Source organism: Desmodus rotundus, chromosome 7 (assembly GCF_022682495.2).
Source record: "Desmodus rotundus isolate HL8 chromosome 7, HLdesRot8A.1, whole genome shotgun sequence".
Classification (NCBI taxonomy): Eukaryota; Metazoa; Chordata; class Mammalia; order Chiroptera; family Phyllostomidae; genus Desmodus; species Desmodus rotundus.
In genome coordinates this window covers 54,626,307-54,649,970 of record NC_071393.1, presented here as the reverse complement: position 1 = coordinate 54,649,970, position 23,664 = coordinate 54,626,307, and the positions used below count along the sequence as shown (strand labels likewise).

Here is a 23,664-nt window from a genome sequence, read left to right as displayed (position 1 = left end):
GTAGCCTTTTAAAAACATATCTTGTAGATTCATGCATTTCAATATTTAAGTGAAGAAGACTGAAATTCGTGAACTTGGAGAGGGGTACCATATTAAGGTGTTAATGCCTGTGAATATTTGGTATGAATTAGTATATCAGATATCTTTCTAATTCAACAGTTGGCAAGAGTGAGGGTGTGGGATGGTGCACAAAGCTAGTGGGAGCTGTTGTGTGGAGGCTACTAGGTATGGCTTTGAGAGTTACTGGGATAATCTTATCTAACATTTGGGGCCCTTGCTGCACTCATTGTAAGCATCTTCTGCTTCCACTAGAATTTCCCAATTAAACACAATTATCTGTCTTCGCACTTTTATTATGACTTTAGTAAATTGATTAATAACCAATTGTGTTGAAAAGCGAAGGGCTTTTTCCTAGAAAAGTATTTTGATATATCCTACAAACATGATTTGAAATAAGTATCTATTATAACGTTTAAAATGACTCTTTTGGTTTTCATTCTTTCTTCATCTTTAAATATTTCTTATTTATCAGTGAATCACATCTCAGTATAATATTTAGATAAAATGTATTTCCCTCCTTTTAAATACTTTTATATTCTCATCTGTTTTTATGGCATGTTACTGCATGTCTCCAGAGGCACACAGCATTTTTATTTTCAAGTAAATTTATATTAGTTACAGTCTCCAGCTGTTTTAGATATAGGATCATTTCCTGTCGGTACTGTTTCCAGGACAGTTCTTTTTTCCCAACACAAAAATGAAAAATGTAATTTAACAAAGACATCCTATAATTGCCTTCATATCTAGCAAGGTATCTAGCAATCTAAATACTTATTTTATTTAAAACATCTGTCTACATAATATCTAGTGATTGTCCAGGGCTATATCATCTTTGGGAAAGGCGGCTGCTGCCATTTTTGTTTAATTTATAAGGAACCAACAAAAATGTCTCTTTAATATTGAATCTTCTGCCACTATGTCTTATGTGAGTTTTTTTTAATGAGAATACCTTACCTCTTTGGTGCTTGCAATTAGTCTTTCTTAAATTGGGAAAGGCCATGTTTTTAAAAATCACTATGGAAACAGTCTGGAAGAATAACACTCTTGTTATATATCAAAGTATCATAATAAAAATGGTGGCATGCTGCTTTACTCATATAACTAGGCTCACATAAGAATCAATTTCAATTTCCAAGTTCTTTTAGCATTATTTGTCTGTAGTACATGTTATTTTCATTTATAATAAAAAAGTAGTATTTTTTATTATGAAGTTATTCTGCTGATTAGAGCAATTAGTTGATATTTTCTTGTTTGGTTTTTTTAAAATATATATGAAAAACTCATGGAGAAAGATGGCAGCTTCTATAAGGCTCTATCTTGGAGGTGATACTGAGTGTTGCTGTAGAGGAATTTATATGTAACCTCTTGCTTAATTATTTTACTTGTGTGTGTACTGCCCTTGGAGAGGAAGATAAAGTGTTTAACTTTTAATAGATCATATCAATTTAGGCTCAGCCGAATGCCAAAAACAACAGACACCCAGTCTTACCATAAGTGTGTATAAATGAGAAAGTTTACCTTTTCCAGGGAGGTAATCAAAATATTCCTTTTTGGAACACTGAGAGTATGAAAGGGAAATGATTACAGCTCCCTACTGACATGCTCTTATGATTGACAGGAAAAACCAACATGCATGCCACCTGAGACATCTTGTTCAGGAACTTTCTGGAGGGTGGTAAATTGGTGTTGGCACAAACACAAAAAAATGAAATGACTTGATTCAGCACTTTTCAATTCCAAATCCCCAAACACTGAAGTAAGAAGTAAATATTCATCAAATGATCAAAATTTATATTGATTTTTATTCTACATTAGCAGCTCAAAGTGGAGATTTTTGACAGGATGGACGTCGCTTTGAGTGATTCTCTTTGAAACGAGGATATAGGCACTGAGCCGAGTGCTACCGTGCATTCCTGAACCGTGGGCCCTGATTATCAGAACCCTAGGAGGCTAAATTTTTAAAAGAACAGTATAAAGACATACTTGTTCAGTTCTGTTTTGATAACTAAATTGTTATTATTAGTATGTAAAGTAATTCTTGTTGTTCCTGTTTCGTTCCTTCCTTTCCATCACCATCTAAGGACGACTATTTCATAGAATTTCAAAGGAACGGGAGTGCATGCCATAGTCCTAGAGTTAATAGCTGCATTTGCCAGCATAATTGTACTTGGGAAGGAACTGCCAGTCCTGCAGGGCACAAGGAGCTAAGATTGTATCTTCACATTATACATCTTTAATTTTTTGTTTCTGCCAGAAAGTAAATAAAGATTTGCTATAGTGAAATTTGGAAGAGGGGAGTAAGGACACGGCCATAGAATATAAACACAGACTTGATGTCTGTGTCATTGTGTAGAGATTTGCTAAGGAAGCGGTAATGGAAAAACATCAAAATTCTAATCGTCCCCTCCAGTCCACACAGTGTAATCGTCTCTCTTCCCACTGTAGCTCATGACATAAAATGCTGAATTTTTAATGACTTTAACTACTTGCATTACAAAGACAAGGAGGGAAGTGGTGGATGAGGCTCCCCACAAATGCAGCTGTGTGATATATTTGTTCTTTATGTTCGTTAGGTGGATGTGTTGTTGTTGGTGTTAATAAACGTCTCATCTATCTATTAAAATAGGGGAAGAGGACATTTTTATTTACATATAAATAAATGTAGAATAAATAATGAAAATCGCATTTATGTTAATTTTCCTGCTTTGTATAAAAATGCTTACTATTTAACAAATGTAATTAAAGACAGTTCTAAAAGTGAATTTTCTAAACATTATAGTGAATGTTCTTAATGGTTTGCAACAGCATCAAGTCAATGGAAATAAAGATGACCTCCTGAAGATATAAATATAATATATTTTTTACTTAAATATGTTATCTATTGTAGTTTTCCTGAGTTAGTTATCCACAAATATAAATATAAATAAACCTTCAATACGTAAGGCTAGTTTTTCTGGAGCTGCCAGTATATATGTAGAAGTTTCGTATCCTAATGTACAAAGATTAGTATACGAGAGGTATATACTAATCTTTGCTGAATATAATATTGAAATAACTTTATGATTCTTGTTAAATTTTTGGTATATATTTAATTTTTAACAACAGGAAAACATTTATGTTTTTAAATACTTTTGTAACTCCCTTACCCAATGATAAAGAGAATATTGTAACAAACTTTCTTTGGCAACATTTTGAAGTATAATATTGGTCTTCTTTTTTTTTAAGATTTTATTTATTTATTTTTAGAGTGGGGAAAGGAGGGAGAAAGAGAGGGAGAGAAACATCAGTCAGTTGCCTTTGGCACACCCCCAACCAGGGACCTGGCCCCCAACCAGGCATGTGCCCTGACCAGAAATCAAACGAGCAACCTTTCAATTTGCAGGACCATGCCCAGCCCACTGAGCCACACCAGTCAGGGCTGGCCTTATTCATGAATGATATTTTAGCTCCCATTATTTCGTACAATTTTTCAGCAATTCTAGGTTATACGTTCCCTGAGGGTAGGCACCGTGTCTGACTCAGGTGTGTATCTTGCTTGATGTTTTACACATAAAAGATTCTGAAGATAAACTTGTCAAATGAATAAATGAAGACCCTTAATCAACTTTACTCTAAAAAAACACATTGTTCTCTAGTCCTACTACAACTCTGTAGGAAAAGAAAGCTTTGGACTGAAGAACAACTTGAGATTCTCATTCATTATAATACCAAATGTTATTTGTATTTAGCCAGAATGTAGCTAAACATGGATATGTGAATAAATGCCTTTAGATGGTTCATTTCTGGACAAAGGAAATTCAATTTAAATTCAGTCTCTAAGATGAGTTCTTTCAGGAAATTATGAACCACCAGCAATGATGACAAAGGTAAAAATGTACAAAATAGCCAAGATCTTAGAGGGAAAAAATCCAACACTGTAAAGGTGACAACTCTAAATCCTGGAGTGAGTGTGGGAACTCTGCCAAGTAAAAGCATGGAGATTTCAAAGTGTAGATTCTAGTCAACTCTGGAAGCGCTTGTCAGGGCCTTGAGACCTGGAGGTGTTTCTAGAAGTAAACAATCTGGGCCAGTTGCAAGAGGGGTACTATGGAGAGGGAAGAGGGAAGGCATATCAAATGTTTGTATAAGGAAGAAGAGGAAAGGCATGTATTTAGAGATATTGCATCAAAGGTAGGAAAAAAGACTGTGTGGTAAAAGTAGGAAATTATTTCCCAATGACAAAATTATAACCAGAAAATGTACAGTTCTCATTTAGTCTATTGAAGGATCCCCATGACTGTCCTGAGTTAGTGTGGACTCTTCCAAATAAGTTATATTAAAATATTTCCACAGGAACTACTATAAAGGACACATGGACAAAATCAAGGGGGAGGGTGGAGGTGGGTTCGGCTGGGGTGGGATGGAAGGATGGGGAGAAAATGCAGACAGTTTTAATTAAATAACAATAAAAATTAAAAAAGAAAAATATATTTCCTAAAGTATAAATACCCTTAACTTTTAAAATGAATACTCCTATCTAGGTTCAGTTTCCTAATTAAGAAGTAAGATGAACTGTGTCATTGTTAATGTCTTCTCCAAATGCCCAAACAACTTTTTTTTTTTAAATGGGAAATCAGACTTTATTAAGTAAAACAAGCTCCTATGCAGCAGACTTAAAACTTTGTCTGGGTATGGATTGTGAAGGATTGTATGGATTGTGAAGATTACCACATGAAGACAATAGCTGAAGTTTTCATTCTATATGTGTGTGACCATCGATCGTGGTTAGTTTCTACTATAATGCGCAACGTGTAAGATTACTCTGTTAGTTGAATAAAACATTACTGAAAGATTCTTTAATTAAGAAGCTTTTCTATTTTTCTTCCTTTTTTTTCTTAGAGGAAAGTAAACAAGGTATATATTTTAATAATTTTTATTTCTGTCAAAGAAAAAATAGTCTTCCTTTTAAGGGGAAATGAACCCAATGATTTTAAAAATCAAACTGAGACTTCAGACGACCTGTGTTATTCCTTTGTATATTTTAAACCACTTCAGATTTTTCAACTCGGTAAAATTTATTCAGATAATTTGTAGAGTGGCCGTCACATACCATGTGCTGTGCTGGCTGCTGAGGATTTAGCAATGAACACACAGACAGAAGTCCCTGCCCTCGTGGGGCTTCCAGTCCCCGGGGGCAGAGCAGATAGACAATGCAGAATAAATTCTGGCCAGATATGCTGATGTGCATGAAGGAGGATAGGGATTGCTGCGGGTGGCATGAGTTGAAACTTTAAGTAGAAGATCAGAGAACACCTGAATGAGAAGATAACATTTCAGCAAAGACTTATGTGAGGGGTGGCTAGGGACTGAGCTGTCCTGCAAACAAGACCAACTGCTCCTAGACAGTGTCTACCAGCCCTGCTGGAGCTGGTCAGTTCAGGTTGAAGACTGGGACTGACTGCTGGCATAGGGCATGTGGACAAAAGCCTGACTGGCATGTGTTCAAGAGAAGATAGGAGAGGAATTAGACATAGTGAGTCTAGATAAAGCATGTAAAAGTGATTTTGTTGTAATCGAGAACAGAGAGATGGGACTTTAGAGGATAGATTGGGGTCAATTGGCACCTAGAGATTCTTTTTATTCTTACCAAGAAAAATCATTTTGGGGGGCTAATGGCAGAGATTGATCTTAGAAATATGGCCAATTTCCACCAAAACAGAATGGAAGGCAGAGAACTTGGACCTGGATGAAAGTAGGAGGGACACAGATGCAGTAGGAAGCTAGGAAGTACAGTATGAGTATGAGTGACCAGGTAGACCTACAAAGGCATGAATTAAGAATGAGTAACATTAGAACTTTGGGTCAAGATGGAAGCAAAGACAGACATGGCTCACCTCTTCACACAACCACATCAAAATTACAACTAAGATATAGAACAACCATCACTCAGAACTGTCAGAAATTGAGTGAATGGAAGTCTGACAGCTACAGAATTAAAGAAACCAAATCCATTTAGACAGGTAGGAAGGATGGAAATGTGGAGTGGGTTTGTCCCACAACCACATGTGGTGGATAAAAATTCGGGAGGGATACTTGGGAGCAAGGAGTCCCAGCCCCACCACACCAGGCCCAGCAGCCCAGGGTTCCAGTGTCAGGAAGGCAAGTCCCCACAACTTCTGGCTGCAAAACCCAGCAGGGATTGAATCAGTGAAAGAACATTCTGGAACCCCAAACAGTTCCTCTTAAAGAACCCACACACAGAGTCACCTACTCAGATACTCTCCTTCTGAGCTCCAGCACTGGGGTAGCAGCTTGAAAGGCACCAGTGGTATATAGGGAGGAACTGAAGTGTTGAGCATCAAGGCAAGCAGAGGCCATTGCCTCTATTTTGACCCTCCCCGCACAGAGCCACAAAGCTGACAGGTGGGTGCCATACCTGAGACTCCAACAACCTGGCTAACACTGTTTGCCCCACTCTGGGGAGAGACTCTGCCCCACTCAACTTATGGACTCACTCAAGGTGCTTTTCCATATGAATGGTTGGTCTTGGCTCAAGCCTCACAACTTCCTAAATCCACTCAAACAAGCAACAGCTGGCCTCAGTGAACCCCAGGCTCAGCACTAGCAGCAGCCAGCCTAGATTCACAGCTTGGCTTCACCTGAGAATCTCCAACCCCAGCAAAAGTAGTGACCATCTCAGATTGATTTATAGCTCAGGCAGGGTGGCACTGGGCAAAACATAGGTGGGGGCTGACTTTGGTCTACACCACCTAGGAAACCCCAGAGCTTGCATACCCAGTGGGCAGCTACAGACCATGTCGGAGCACCACCACTCTGTCCCTGCAGAGCTGATCCTCCATAGGGCAGAAGTTGGTTATTGGTCACAGACAGTCCTTGCAGCTGACTGGCCTGTGTAAATCCCTGCCATTAACCTGCCAACAGCAATCAAGGCTCAACTACAAAAAGAAGGTATTCTCAGCCCACAAGAAGGGTACACCTCAAGTACCCAGCTTGAGTGACAGGGGAGGCTGTGCCACTGGACCCTACAGGACACCTACTACCTTAAGCCATGTTACCAAGACAGGGAGTCAAAGCAGCTCTACCTGATATATAGAAACAAACACTGGGAGGCTGCCAGGATGAGGAGACAAAGAAACATGGCCCAAATGAAAGACAGATGAAAACTCCAGAAAAAAAGCGACATGAAATGGAGGTAAGCACTCTATCAGATGCAGAGTTCAAAACACTCGTTATAAGGATGCTCAAGGAACTTAGTGAGGACTTCAGCTGCATAAAAAAGATCCAGGCAGAAACAAAGGATGAACTAATTGAAATAAAGGACAATTTACAGGGAAACAACAGTAGAGTGGATGAAGCCGAGAATCAAGAGAATCAGATCAATGCTTTGGGACATAAGGAAGCAAAAAACAATCAGAACAAGAAGAAAAAAGAATCCAAAAAAATGAGGTTACTATCAGCATCCTCTGGGACAACTTCAAGCAGTCCAACATTCACATAATTAGGGTGCTGGAAGGAAAAAAGAAAGAGCAAGAAATTGGATATCTATTTGAAAAAATAATGAAAGAAAATTTTCCTATTTGGTGAAGGAAATAAGCATACAAGTCCAGGAAGCACAGAGAGTCCCAAACAAGATAGATGCAAAGAGGCCCACTCAAAGGCACATCATAATTAAAATGCCAAAGGTTAAAGATAAAGAGAGAAGCAGAAGGAGAAAAGCAGTTAGTTACTCAGAGTGGGGGTGGGGGACAGGGGGGAGGAGTGCCATAAGACTGTCAGCTCATTTCTCTAAAGAAACTTTGCAGGCTAGATGCGATTGGCAAGAAATATTCAAAGTCATGAAAAGAAAGGACCTACAGCAAAGATTGCTCTATCCAGCAAAGCTGTCATTTATTATTAAAGGGTAGATGAAGAGCTTCTCAGACAAGAAAAAACTAAAGGAGTTCATCATCACCAAGCCATTATTATATGAAATGTTAAAGGGACTTATTGAAGAAAAAGAAGACGACCAAAACTACGAACAATGAAATGTCAATAAATACATATCTATCAAAAATTGAATCTAAAAAACAAGGTAAGCAGACAAGAACAGAGACAGAATCATGGATACAGAGTGCATTTGATGGTTTCCAAATAAGAGAGGTGTAGGAGAGTGGGTGATGAGGTGAGAGGATTAAGAAGTACAAATAGGTAGTTACAGAACAGCCTTTGGGATATAAAGTACAGTATAGGAGATAGAGTAGCCACAGAACTTATATGCATGACCCATGGACATGAACAATGGTGGGGGGATTGCCTGAGGTAGTGGGGGTTGCTGGTTTATGGGGGTAAAGGTGGTAAAATCAGGAAAACTGTAAAAGCATTATCAATAAAATATAATTAATAAAAAATTTAAAAAATGAAATAATAAAGTTAACTTTAACATTATCAGGATACTTAACAAAGGATGCTGGGACATGCAGTTATAATGAAACAATTGATATTTCTTAACTAAATCAGTGCTTTTTAAGATAAGGCATATATTTGCATGTGATTACAAAAGTGATTATGTGTTTAATCATTAAAGACTGTTAGAATGACTAAAATTTACTCCTCAACTATTTTGCTATTAGACACAATATTAGAGGGAAGTAAATGGTTGAGTAATTATTCAGGCTCCAAAGATCACTGAATTTGGATCACCACATACAAAGCCAAATTTAAATAAAATATTTTAGAACCCTGCGTCTTGTGTTCTGACTAAATTATTAATTTGTAATCTAAATTTGAAGAGGTGTATCTCTAGTGATTTGGGTTCTAGGTGCATACAAAATAAAGAGGAAACATGTTACTAATGATAAGCAGCAAAGCAGTTGCATTAAACCTCAGATGAAAAGGCAGCAGCAAAGCAGTTGTATTAAGACTTGATGAAAAGGCAGTGTTTCTAACGTTACTATGTGTATTAGTTTGCTGAAGTGGCAATAACAAAATACCGTAGACTGGGTGACTTAAACAACAGAAGTTTATATCTCAGAGTTCTGGAAGCTGTAAGTCCCAGATCAAGATATTGGCAGGTGTAGTTTCTTGCTTGTAAGCGACCACCTTCTCATGGTGCCCTCTGATGGCCTGTTCTCTGTGTGCCCCCTCTTCATCTTCTCAGAAAGCTGCCATTCCTGTTGGATTATGGCCCAACCCTTGTTACCTCAGTTAACCATAATTACCTTCTTAGAGACCCTATCTCCAAATACAGTCACATTGGGGGGTAGGGCTAGAATATACAAATGGGAGGGGACATACTTGAGTCCATACGTTATGTTATAGGTTTACTAGAGGCATGAGTTAAAGTCTTAGGCATTCCCCTTGTTTGGGACACTGGGCTTTTGGCCTGATGGAAACTTGATTTCCTTCTCAATGTGATGTTCTCAAGTATGCCAGGAGGTAGGAGCTTTATGAACTTATCTGGACTAATCCATCAGGTGACTATGTTGACATGATAGAAAATGTGAGATGGAAGAAGATGAAGGCCACCACAGAAACAGTGACATTTTCTATTGGCACATTGTTGGAGAGCATCCAGATTCCCTAGCCTGAAACCCTCCACAGTCTATTCCCTTCACTTTAGCCTCTGTCCAAACACCCCAAAGTTCCCGCCACCATTCTGTGAACATGGGAGTTACTCTGCTTATAAAAATATTCATCTACTTATTCACCTAAACAAAGTCATACCCATATCCCACATCTGGCTTAAATGCCACCTCTAATAACTTTACTGCTCATTCTTCACCTCCAACCAATTATTCGTTTTATTTCCATTTCCCCCCACAATCATTTCACTTGGCACACCTGTAGTTATCTGTTGGCATGGCTCTTTCCTCCACTACACAGCAATCCCTTGAAAGGAGGGATTATGTTTTGTTCCAGTTTGTACCCACAGTCCCTGGTAGAGTTCTTGACACATGGTAAAGGTTCAGTGAACATATGAGTAACAAATAGATAGATGTATGAATGTACAGTTCATTCATTCAACGGTTATTTACTGAGCCCTTTATGTTCCAGATATTGCCAATGTGCGGGAATATAAAATGGCAAAGGAGACCTAGAGAACACAGTTCCTTTACAAAACGTTGAGTCTGCAGAGACAGAAAAACTGTAGGCCAGCAAATACAAAAAAACCAAAATTTAAATTGTGTTATGTGCTGTTAAGGAAATTACCATTGTTCCAAAATAGACAAAAATAGAGTAGATCTACTTTTGATAGGGTGGTCAGGAAAGGCCTTCCTGAGAAGTAACATTTCAGCTGAGAGATGAAGGATGAGAAGACATTAGCAAGAGAATGTTCTAGAGAAAGGCAACAACATGTGCGAAGTTCCTGAGACAGGAAGGAGCTGTTTAAATCACTGAAAGGAGGCAAGGATGACTGGGGCATAGTGATCAAAAGTGAGACAAGTAGGTTTGAGAGGGAGGAGTGTGGTCTGAGGTAGGCAGAAATATAATCGCATGGCTCATGGGAGAGGTTTGTTCTTAGGTCTGGCTGCAGTGTGAAACCCACTGATGTTTTATAAAGACCTCTCCAGCCACTGTATGGGAAGAGACTGAAGGGGCAGGAATGGGTGAGGCAAGCACGTTAGAAGATAATTGCTACTCTGCAGGGGAGAGACGGCGGCAAAGGCTTGGGTCAGGCTGGCAGCGACGCAGAGGCAGGGGAGCGGGGCATACTGGACAGACATCTTGAAAGAAGATTCAACAGATTTGAGGGAGTAATTGGCTGCTGTAAATGAAGAAGATGAGGAGTCAAGGGTGACTTTCAGGTTTCTGACCTGAGCAACAGATAGTGCCAGTCATTTGGAAGGAAAGGCCTAAGTAGAGAAAGTTTGGGGGAGTGCGGGGAGGATGCAAATGGAGAGTTCTGTTTTGAACAGCTACACCTAAAGTAAGTCCAAGTAGCAATGTCAGGTGGTTAGTTAGATATTTAAGTGTGGAGTTCAGAGGAGAGGATCGGAAGTCATTACTATACCAGTGGCATTGAAAGCCATAGAGGAGAGTATAAATAAAGAAAAGTGATCCAGAATTAAGCTCTTAAACAACAACCAGTGATCTCAGATGTGATTCAAAAAGATTAATCAATGAACCATCTGTAAAATGGGTTTGGGGACGGCGGAGAAGGGTGGAGGGAGTGCAGTCGAGTATCCTTCCATCAGGTCAGCCCAGCAGTAACTCAGGCTAGATGAAATAAGTGAGGACTGATCCCTTCTCTCTTCTCATCATACATTCTCTCCCATGGTATCCTCACTTCATCTCCCAATGTCAACCGTTCGTTGCCTCTAGGTTTCTATTTCAGTCTTAATATTTCTACTTGCTTGCTGAGTATCTCATCTTGGGTATCCCTCCAATACCTAAAACCAAAAGACTCGGTCAAATCCAGCTCATTCGTTCCATTTACTGTAGTACTGCTCTTTCGATACTCCTATTCCCACTGATGGCACCAACCAGGAAGCATGAGGTCGGTTTGTCACTGAGTCAGTTCCCTCTTGTTCTTTTTATTTTCCTTAATGAATTAAGCTAATCGATCTTGTTGGTTCATATTAGTAGTATTGTTTAATCAGGCTAAGCTAACAAATGGAAATTTGTTAAATATATTCACTTTTAAAAGTGTCCGTTGTTATCATAAATGCTAACAAATAAAATTCTTTTAATCAGAGATTTAGTGTTACTACTTTTTGTAAGGACTGTATGTTTGTCAAATATTTCACCTAAAATTTTATCTTTGGACTAAGATATACTATGAAAAAAGTTATGACTGTTTGCAAAGAGATTTAGACTGGCAAAGCCATCCAACCTTAGCAGAAGGATCTACGCTGGTTCTATTTTTATCATCATGTTTAGGAATGAATCATTGAAAGCAGAGATAGAAATAGAGATGGATAGGAAAGACCTGGGCCACCTAATTCATCTCCTAGTTAGTGCAGTGAAGTTTTTTATGTCAAATGCCTGTGAGATATTGTGCAATAAAAGTCTTAGATTACAATGTTTCAATCATTTTTGAGTTGCTTTCAGCATTGTTCTCTGAAGTCCTCTCTGTGTATCCCTGCTATGTGAGAGGTGTTTCTCTCTCTACATAGGAATGGCCTAGTACCTAAAAGCGTTAAACCCCAATTATATTTTTGTGGTAGTGATGAGTCTGCATTAAGTCAATGTCCTTCTTTATGATCCTTTTTGTGACCAGTGGCACACATTTGTGAGATCATTACCCTGAACAAGCAGTGGTCCAGCTTGTTACCACAGGATGGTTAAAAACTAACAGGAACCTCCAGGGATGAAACATGCCCCTTGGCACCTTATGATGCAGATACATTATTCTAATGAGGTTTCCAATAGCATTCTTGGTGTGGGATGACCTCCTCATTATTCCTACAGCTTTGAGGAGGGGAAGAGTGGTGGGGGGATGGCAATTTGGGAGCATTATTTTTAAGTTATTTGACTATTCAATATCGCTCAGTTAACTCATATTTATATAATCACATAAAATATTGTATGCTTTCTTGAAAGATATATTTTGTTGTTTTTTTCTAATCATTGACTCCCTCCCATTAAAAATTCTTAGGTCTGTGGGTATTATTCCTCCAGGTTGCATGGCATCTGCATGTCTCCTGGTTAAGACTCTTCTATAACGCTGTTAACATGCGCCAAACCTCCTCTTTGACCCCCTCACTAAAGGTGCTAACCTTTGTGCCTTCCCACCAGCCACACCCTTCCCCCAAACTGAATAAGCTCCGGGAAACATTATCCTTTGTTTACAGTGTTTGACATAATTCTTAATCCAGTTGAGTCTATTCTTGTTTAAGCCAATTAGTTTGGGCAAGAAAAGGTCACATGAGTGGATATACAGCTTTTTAACTGATTTCTGAAATTATGTGAACATAGTAATTTTAGCATTTTTCAAAACTTCTTCCTTGGCAATCCAGAACATGAATAATTAGCTGTTTATAGAAAGCAGCAATACAGGAAATCTAGGATGGTTTGAAATCTTATATTTCATAAAATACCCATTTCCTTTACAGAGTCGTGATTTGCACTTTTAAGGAGCTGCCACTTTATAATGCTCTCCACCCTCCCACCCCTGACCAGGGCGAGCCTATAAAACTAGAGACCAGGCAAAAGACTGTGGTTGGCTCTGGACAGGAAGAGTAGAAGGTTGGGTCTGACTCTGTGTTTCTCACATGTTACAGAATTCTGGCAATTACCCAAGAGCTGACCCAGAGCTGTTTTTCTTAGGAGAGTATGTAATTAAAATATAAAGAAGTAGCAGTTTTAAGACTTTTCGGAAATGGTAATGGATGTTCTTGGATTTAATAACGTGTGCCAAAAGAAAATGAGTTCCTTTGGTCTGCAGTGCACATGAACTCAACATTTCCCTCCCCCTTACCGTGCACGGGCAGGCGTGCCGCTGAGAACACTTTATTCCTGGTCTCGTCTGATATACTAGGGACCCAGAAGCCACAGAGATCGCAACAGCTGCAATAAATAAAGCATCTATTTAATACAGTTTCATGCCAAATATTATTCAGCATTCTTTTGTCCTTGGTTTGATAGAAAACAGCATGGTGAACTTCCTACCTCTCCTTTACTTCAGGGAGCCCCGAGTAACTATGAAAGATTTAACAATTCAAACCTGCACATAAGCAAAACCACCATTCCCTCTGTTTTAAAATTATTAAGACAATAATACAGAGAACAGAAAAAAAATGTAATAAAGGAAGTCTGTCGTCACTATTGAAGAGGTATTAGAATTAGTGCTAGGCTTTTTTATTCTCCTCTGGGAAGATAATGAGAAGCATTCCGAATGTGTCCATGCAAATGCATGGGTTGGAGGGGGATCTTTAAAAAATAAATGTTACATATGTGGCAATATGAGGAAGAATATTATTAAGGAATTTCACAGAATTTTTATGTAAAGTCTCATCATACAGTATTATGATCTCAGGGATATTTTCTGATATTTACCAAGTCTTCTGAGAGTTCATTTATTCAGGTCATATTTTAAGGAGGAACTTATAAGATTCAGATCTAAACTATAATTCTGTAATATGCCCAGCTGATCCCATTAAATCCAACCCCAAAAGGAGCAGTATAATGGTATGAACAATCCCCATTCTCTGAGTTGTTACACCTCACTTGAAATGCATTCCTTCTGGATTAAAGCAGCAATTCCTCTTTGTTTCTCTCTCTAGGCTGAGGTTCAACTATGCTACCTGGAAGCACAAAGGGATGCTGTTGAGCAGATGTCCTTGAAGCTGTACAGTGAGCAGTACACCAGCAGCAGCAAGAGGAAAGAAGAGTTTGCTGATATGTCAAAAGTTCATTCAGTGGGAGGCAATGGGTAGGGAACTATTCTTTTTGTTGTTTTATTCTCACTAATCTCTACATTTTCAATGATTTTCCACTGGTAGGCGTTAGGCAGGCATTTCGTCCCTAGCTAACAGACAAGAAGAAACTCAACAGACTAGGTAGGCATTTATGTTCTTTTTTATACATGCTAGAATTGAAGACTGTGGATTCTATCAGCCTCTGTCACCTAACCCAGAACGTCCTAACTTTGTTATGATTTATTTAAACACAGCCTTGTTATTTTACAAGTGTTTGTGTGAGTATATTGTGCCTATCGTATTGGTTGTTTTTCCTTATAAATTTATTTTTCAGTGTATTTCCCTCTTTTTAAACTTAATCATTTATATGGTGGAACATAATTTTCCTGAAAAATGCAAACATTTAATAATTGTTTAAAAACCATGGGCTAGCCAGTTTGCTTCACATAAAGTCGATTAGAATGATAGACTAGCACTTAGATTGCCTACGGCGTGTGAAAAGCCCCGGCCACTTCAGTGACCCCTCAACACTTTCATTCGGCCTGAGACATATGACTATATTTATATTATTCTAACCACTCCTCCAATTGTCATACAGTCCGATATTTCCAAATGAACTTAAAGGTATACAAATATCACATATATACATTTTCTTTTTTTGTCTTTTCTGGCTTAATTCTAATATTTAGTAGGTGAATATTAAACAGTAAAAGAGTAGTAATGAAATTTAATTATTTCATAGTTTTAATGCCTTGATAATGATTATACTCACAAAAATGAAAACAGTAACCTATTTTACTTTTATACTTGACCAGGCAACAAAGGGGAGAAACTGTTCCCCCAAGTCTGCTACATGTTAATATTATTACCCTATGAGGTGTACCTCTAGGTAAAATATTCCCTGAAAAGGCAGGCAGAAAAAAGTCTTTTCATGTACTTGCTTGCATTTTATCTTTTAAGTACTTACAGTTTTGATTGGACTTTAATCCCCCTATAAATTTTTAGGATAAATTAAGTGTGCTGATTACAGATTCTGTTCTGTGATATAATCGAGGGTCTAAGAACACAGGAAAAGGATCAGAGTCATAACTCTGTTTGGGAAACGGGAAATACATTTTTAAATTTACGTATCTATACAATTTGTTGTTGCTCTATCAGGATTTTTCCCTGATCCATAGACATGTTACATATATGTTTGATTCCTCTTATATAATTCAATAGGCATTTATTCACAACAAGAAAAGCATAGAAGCAAATAAGAAAGAAAAGGTTCAGACTTGGAACGAGAACAATAAGCTGTTCTGAGGCCTTCATGTGCTTTAATTTCTCTAAATGCCTAAGTAGTCTCTGGTGTACACGTAAGCACAAACTTTAGGTCACATTTTCGTGTTTTCTAAAAGCCCTGGAAATTGAACAGGCACCACGCGCTTCTGACCTCAGATTCCAAGGACCCAACCTGAGTGTTTACTCTGGGCTCCACAAATCATAAATCTGCCCTGGGAATTGCTTAGTTAACAACAAGCATTGTTCAGTGAAGTGGGAGTAGGGGAACTTGCCTGATAGCTTTTGTTTATGCTCCTTGGGGTGCTGAAGGCTGTGCATTGTGCAGAAATTTAAGAGTGTGCTGAAGAAAAAGCAGCTATTTAATAGTAAGGACAAAAAAACATATACTCTTTTCTATTTTCTGTTTACATACAGAAAAGCATTGTGTGAGAAATGCATGTGGGTGAGGTTATCTGGGGTGTCTTGCCCCCAAGACTCTTTGCTCCCACAGTCAAATCCTTAATTCTGAAGCCTTAAGGACATAGTCTTATAAAATTATCTGCTCCAATGACACACAAACTCTATTTAACTGTTTCTTTTATAGCATTGGCTGATCATTATTTCCGATAAGCAAGTGTGGGAATGGTGTGGGCTTTCTACGGTCTTCATTCCATACGCAGATATCCAATCTGCTAAAGAGAAAATCAAGTTGGTGATACAATTCATAGGTTTTTATTCCCTTCCCATGTCTACATGCATGCTAAGAAGAGTATGTAGTTGAAAAACTTATAAGACTACTCGAGGGAAGACTCAGATGCTAAATAGAATGGTGATCTTAAATTTCTAAGAATTTTACACAACAAAAATATTACTTAGAAATTGCCCTAGCCAGTGTGGCTCAGTGAGTTGGGCATCGTCTCATCTCATATTAATTAGATATGAGAGCAGATTGGTGCCTTTTTGATTCCTGTCTATTTAAATGAAAGCATTTAGAGATTATGTTATTTCTTTCATTCCATAAATATTCATTGAAGACCTACTATGTTCATGGCATGATTCTCTGAACAGAGTTTGTTAAGAACACTTACATTTTATATATTTGGAAAGTATAACCCTCCTTTTTTCCAATATCTCTTTCTATTATAAGATGATCTGATTTCATTTTTTAAATGTGTTTCAAAGAGGCTGTGACATACATTAAATAGCATCCAACTTTCTGTCAAGACTTCATGTAGATTACAAACCATGTCTTTTGTTCAGCTTCTAAGTGATGGAACTGGAAAGCCGAATGGCTGGGAGACCAGTTGTCCCGGATGAGGATATAAGATGGAGCTAACACCCTGACTCAGCACCCAGGTCAAAATGCAGTGGACAGTCTATGAAGTCACACCTTGCCCTCTCTCTGAAGGATTTTATTTGGACTCTTGATAAAGATTTTTCCCTAAATTCCATATTCTGCATATTCCATACTCTATGACATTTAAATTGTGGTATCTTCCTATTATGGAGAAGTGGAAGACCTTAAAAAGATTTCATTAAAGCCACAAGGAAGTTTGGTCAAAAACATTGCAAAGTAGGCTTAAGTGAAAACAAAAGTGACTTCAGTTATTACTTTGACAAATAGTATTATGTACATCCTATATGAAGTACAGATATTAAAAGGCAAAAATTGTAAGCCTTACCTTACAATTGAGAGGCTTACAGTTTGGTGGGAGGAGACAGATCTGTAAACATCGTGGAGTAAAAGATCACATATGTGGAGTTAAAAATCTGCATGGGGCTAGGGGGTGGGGCTCATGGAAGGCAGAGCTCAATTCTGCCTGGGATGAGAGTGCACTGGAGCAGGTCAGGAAAGACAGCAGAGAGAGAGAACTCCGGATAATTTTTGAAAGAAGGCAAGGTCAGGAGCAGAGCTTTTCAATTTAATCTGAACAAACATTTATTGAGCATCTACAAAAACATACCGCAGTCTCTGCCTTCATGAAATTTACCATCTAGCAAGAGGGTGCAGCATTAAACCAGTATTCGCCTGTGCAGTGGGAGAGAAGGGAAGCACAGGGTGGTAGGGAAGTACAGAGAGAATGTTGGGCTCCCTGAGACCGGGCTGCGTCTTTCACCACACTGTGCTCTGAATCTGGTGCGGTGGCTGGCAAGTGCTAGGTGCGTGAATTAGTAAAAGTAATCTGGGGTTCAGAGAGAAAGTGAGCAAAGGGCTGGAATCATCAGATTGCCTGCTGTTCCATATGACTGGAGAATAGGGTAGAAAGTTGGAGGGGGTGTCAAAAATATGGCTTGGGAAGAAGAAGTCCAGATCCTGGAGTTAATCACTGAATTCATGGTTCTTAACAAGGACAGTGTATCAGGATCACCGGTGGAGCTTGTAAGCCGAAAACTGCCTGCCCTCCCCTCCCGAATGAAAATTCTGATTTAGTATGTAGGAGTGGGCCAAGATTGATTATATTCCAATGTTTACTTGCAGCTATGAACAATTGCTCTAGTGGTTTTCAAAATATTGACTCTGGACCAGCGGTATCAACATCTCCTGGGAATTTGTTAGGATTGCCAGTCGTGGGCCCCACTCCAGGTCTACTAAATGGGGCAGTCTGGGGGTTCAGCAATCTTAGTTTAACAAGTCCTCCAGATGCTTCTGCTGCTGTTTGAGAAACACTGCTTTGGTGTTGGAGATTTTAGGCTAGAAAGTAATGGAAAAGGAATTAAGGAGTACAAATTGGTAGTTACAGAATAGTCGTGGGGATATAAAGTACCACATAGGAAATATAGTCAATAATATCATAGTAACTATGTATGAAGTCAGATGGGTGCTTGATTTATTGGGGTGATAACTTAGTAAGGTATGTAATGTCCAATCACTGGGTTATACACCTGAAACTAATATAATGTTGTATGTCAGTTGTAATTGAGAAAGTAAAAATTATTTAAAAGAAAAAGGAAATTAATGGAGAATTTGGAGACTGAATTAGAAACTAAAGCCTGAAAGAATCAATAAGTATTGAATGAGGAGAATGATGCTCCATTTGCTGGTTCAAGGGGGAGAAAGCAAATAGGAAGCTTTGGATTCAAATGACTTTGGTGTCATTCAACATTTAATATTTATTGATTAAGTGCAGGCTGCTGTAGGCCCTGTGGAGGTAGAGACAGTGGGAGACAAAGGGTGACAGATGTATGTAAATCAGGAAAGCCTTCCACAAGAAGTCTCCTGGAGAATGGCTCAGGGTCAGAAGTGACAGTAAGAGTATTTCTCACAGAGAAAACAGTGTATACAAACAGCTGGAACCACGAAATATGGCCAGCATGACTAGATTGACAGTCTGTAAACAATGTTCCAGCAGCAGTATAGAGAGTAGATGGGCAAGGGCAAGACTAGAAAGTGCTCAGTTAACAGGCAGTTCTAGTCATCCACGTGAGACATAGGACCTGAGCTAAGATGGCAGCAATAGAAACGGGAAGGGGGAAGTTGGGCTGACAGGCCTCGGTCACCAATATCTAAGAATATTTCAGGCTTGTGCTCTCTGTCTGAGGGACATGCCATTTGCTGAGGTGGGAAGTGTAGGGAGGAACAGAAGCGGGGAAAGCACAGTTCTCTTGATAGTCTGTGAACATCCAAGTGCAAGTGCCCAGGAAGCAAGTCTGAAGCTTAGGGATGTTTTGGGCTCCTCAACCACCAACAAGGGTAGTGTGGTGACTATGGGTGGCAGAGGCTGAGAGATGTAGGAGCTTACATTTTGGCAGCCTATTCCCCACTTTCAGGTGGACATAAAGTATAGAAAATCTGACAGACTGATTACTAGTAAGGACGTTGAATGAGTAATCAAAAACCTTCCAACAAATAAGTCCAGGACCAGATGGCTTCGCTGGCGAATTCTACTGGGCATTCAAAGAGGAATTAATACCAATCCTTTTCAAACTCTTCCAAAAAAAAAAAATAGGAGAGGAGGGAACTCTTCCAAACTCATTTTATGAGGCCAGCATTACCCTGATACCAAAACCAGGCAAGGACACTACAAGAAAAGTACAGGCAAATATCTCTAATGAACATAGATGCAAAATCCTCAACAAAATATTAGCAAACCAAATTCAACAACATATTAAAAGGATCGTCCATGATCAGGTCAGATTCTTTCCGGGGATGCAAGGATGGTTCGACATTTGTACAGCTGTCAACATGATGCACGACACCAACAAAATGGAGACTAGAAACCATATGATCATATCAAAAGATGCAGAAAGGCATTTGACAAACTTCAGCACTCATTTATGATAAAAGTCTCAACAAAGCAGTCACAGAGGGAACATCCTTCAACATTTCAAAGGCCATACATGACAAACCCACAGCTAACATCACACTCAACGGTGAAAAGCTAAAAGCTTTTTCTCTCATGTCAGGAATAAGAATGCGCACTCTAGCCACTTCTATTCAATACAGTATACAAAGTCCTAGCCAAGCAATTGGTGAAGAACTAAAAGGCATCCGAGTTGGAAAATAAAAAATAAAACTGTTACTCTTTGCATATGGAATATTGTAATAGGAAACCCTAAAGACTTCAAAAAACTTTCAGAACTAATAAGCACATTCACTAAGGTTGCAGAATGAAAAATCAATACACAAAAATCTGTTGTTTCTATACACTATCAGAAAAAATAAAGAAAATAATATCATTAACAATTGCATCATTAAGAAAAACCTAGGAACAAATTTAAACAAAGAGATGAAAGCCCTGTATATTAAAAACTACAAGGCATTAATGAAAGAAATTGAAGAAATCATAAATAAATAAAAAGATATTTCATGCTCATGGATTGGAAAGATTAATATTGTTAAAATGTCCATACTACCCCAAATAATCTATAGATTCAATGCAATCCCTATCAGAATTTCAATGAGGTTTTTTCAAAGAAATAGGACAAATAATCCTAACATGTATATGGAAACACAAAAACACGAATAGCCAAGGCAATCCTGTGAAAGAACAAAGCTGGAGGCATAACTCACCCTGATTTAAACCTGTGTGATAAAACTATAGTAATTAAAACAATATGGTATTGGCATAAAAACAGACACATAGATCAGTGGAACAGATCAGAGAGCCAAGAAATAAATGTATGCATATATGGTCAATTAATTTATGACAAAGGAGCCAAGAATATACAATGGAGAAAGAATAGTCTCCTCAGTAATGGTGTTGGAATATTGGACAGTCACATGAAAAACAATGAAACTCAATGAAACTTGATTATTTTCTTACACCATAAAAAAAAATCCCTCCAAGTTTTTTTTAAAGAACTGAACAGAAAACCTTAAACCATAAAACCTCTAGAAAACATAGTCAGTGAACTTTTTGACATAGGTCTTAGTGATGATTTTTTAAATCTGACACCAAAAGCAAAAACAGCAAAAGCAAAAATAAATCAGTGGTACTACGCAATACTAAAAAACTTTTGCACAACAAAGGATACCATCAACAAAATGAAAAAAAAACCCTACTGAATGAAAGAGAATACCTGTAGATCATATATCTGACAAGGAGCTAATATCCAAAATAGATAAAGAACTCATACAACTCAATAGCAGAAAAGCAAACAATTCCATTGAAAATGGACAGAAGATCTGAATAGACATTTTTCCAAAGAAGACATACAGATGGTCAACAGGTATATGAAAAGATGCTCAATGTTGTAGTCATCAGGGAAATGCAAATTAAAGCCCACAGTAAGATACCACCTCACACCTCTTAAAAACTTTTTATCAAAAGGACTAGAAATAACAAGTGTTGACAAGGATGTGGAAAAAAGGAAAGTCATATCCACTATTGGTGGGGATGTAATTTCATTCAGCCACTGTAGAAAACAGTATAAAGTTTCTTCAAAAGTATTTTATTTTATTTTGTTTTTTTTACAGTTCGGGGGGCATGCATCGTAGGCGTGATCACAGTTGTCCCCATTTTTATTGATGAGAAAACTGAGTGTCAGAGAAAATAAATTGCACCTGTGCTTGAAGTCACAAAGCTCATGACAGATCCCACCCACCAGGACCGCCCAACGACAAGCTCCAGACTTTCCACTGCATCACATAGCAAGGGCCCTTTTGGGAGTGCCTGCCTCTCAGGCCATTGCCCTTACTGAGAAGGGTAAAGACAAATTAGTTCCTGATGCCATTTTCCTCTCATGTAAGCCCACCAGAGGCCAGGGACCCTTGAATTGGTAGGAACAGGATTGAAGCTGTGGGGGTGTCTATTGGTTTTGAACTGTGGTTTATGAATAATAGTCTTTTTTGTTTGTTTGTTTTTATTGTTCAAGTACAGTTGTCTCCATTTTCCTGCCACCACTTTCCCCTGCCCCACCCACCCCCACCTCCCTGCCTCAATCCTACCCCCCTTTGGCTTTGTCTATGGGTCCTTTATACATATTCCTTGGCCACCCTTCTCCTTCTTTCCCCTGTTATGCCCCTCCTCTTTCCCCTCTGGTTACTGTCAGTTTGTTCTTATTTCAATGTGTCTGGTTATATTTTGCTTGCTTGTTTGTTTTGTTGATTAGGTTCCACTTATATATGAGATCATATGATATTTGTCTTTCACTATCTGACTTATTTCATTTAGCATAATGATCTCCAGTTCCATCCATTCTGTTGAGAAAGGTAGGAGATCCTTCTTTCTTTCTGCTCTGTAGTATTCCATTGTGTAAATGTATCACGGTTTTTTTTATCCACTCATTTACTGATGGGCATTTATGTTGCTGCCTGCACTTGGCTATTGTAAATTGTGCTGCTATGAACATTGGGGTGCATGGGTTCTTTTCAATTGGTGTTTTAGGGTTCTTAGGGTATAATTCCAGCAGTGGAACTGCCAGGTCAAAAGGCAGTTCCATTTTTAGTTTTTTGAGGAAATTCCATATTGTTTTCCACAGTGGCTGCACCAGTCTGCATTCCCACCAACAGTGCACTAGGGTTCCCTTTTCTCCATAACCTTGCCAGCACTTGTTTGTTTATGATGGCCATTCTGACCTGTGTGAAGTGGTCTCATTGTGGTTTTAATTTGCATCTCTCTGATGGCTAGTGATGCTGAGCATCTTCTCATATGTCTCTGGGCCCTCTGTATGTCCTCCTTGGTGAAGTGTGTGTTCAGGTCCTTTGCCCATTTTTAAAAAATGTTTTATTTATTTATTTTTAGAGAGGAGAAGGGAAGGAAAACGAGAGGGAGAGAAACATCAATGTGTGGTTGCCTCTCACGTGCCCTCTACTGGGAACCTGGCCTGCAACCTAGGCATGTGCCCTGACTGGGAATAGAACCAGCTACCCTTTGATTCGCAGGCCGGCACTCAGCCACTGAGCCACACCAGCCAATGCCTTTTGCCCACTTTTTAATTCGATTGTTTGTCTTCCTGGAGTGGAGTCGTGTGAGTTCTTTATATATTTTGGAAACCAAACCCTTGTTCAAAATATCATCCTCAAAAAAATTTCAAAAGAACCACCATTTGATTCAGCAATTTCACTTTTGGGTATTTATCTGAAGAAAACAAAAGCACTAACTTAAAATGTTATATGTGCCCCCATGTTCATTGCAACATTATTTACAATAGCCAGGACATGGAATTTCCATTGATAGATGAATGGATAAAGAAATTGTCATATATAAATACAATGGGATATTATTCAGTCATAAAATGAATGAAATCTTGCCATATGTGAAGCATGGATGGACCTTGAGGGCATTATGCTGAGTGAAATAAATCAGAGAAAGACAAATAATATATGATCTCTCTTACATGTAGAATCTAAAACAAAAACAAAAACTAAAAACCAAACTCATAAATACAGAGAACAGATTGGTGGTTGCCAGAGGTGGGTTTGGGGGGAGGAAAGTGGAGAAATGGGCAAAGGTAGAAAGAAGAAAATGCAGCTGATGTAAAACAGACATAAAATTTTTGAAAAAAAATATTTAAAAAATAAAGAAGTAAAGATTGCTTATTTGCTTTAAAAAGTCTGGAT

General features: G+C 38.5%; 1 protein-coding gene across 3 annotated transcripts in view; it reads left to right on the top strand.

Annotated features, from left to right (window-relative positions):
- AKAP6 (A-kinase anchoring protein 6) overlaps positions 1-23,664 on the top strand; it is a 476,021-nt gene that overhangs the window by 321,421 nt on the left and 130,936 nt on the right. For all 3 annotated transcript variants that reach the window (XM_045188183.3, XM_045188177.3, XM_053928192.2), the window contains exon 8: positions 14,265-14,413. In XM_045188183.3, coding sequence (XP_045044118.2) covers positions 14,265-14,413 — 149 coding nt within the window. The remainder of the gene's footprint in view (positions 1-14,264; positions 14,414-23,664) is intronic.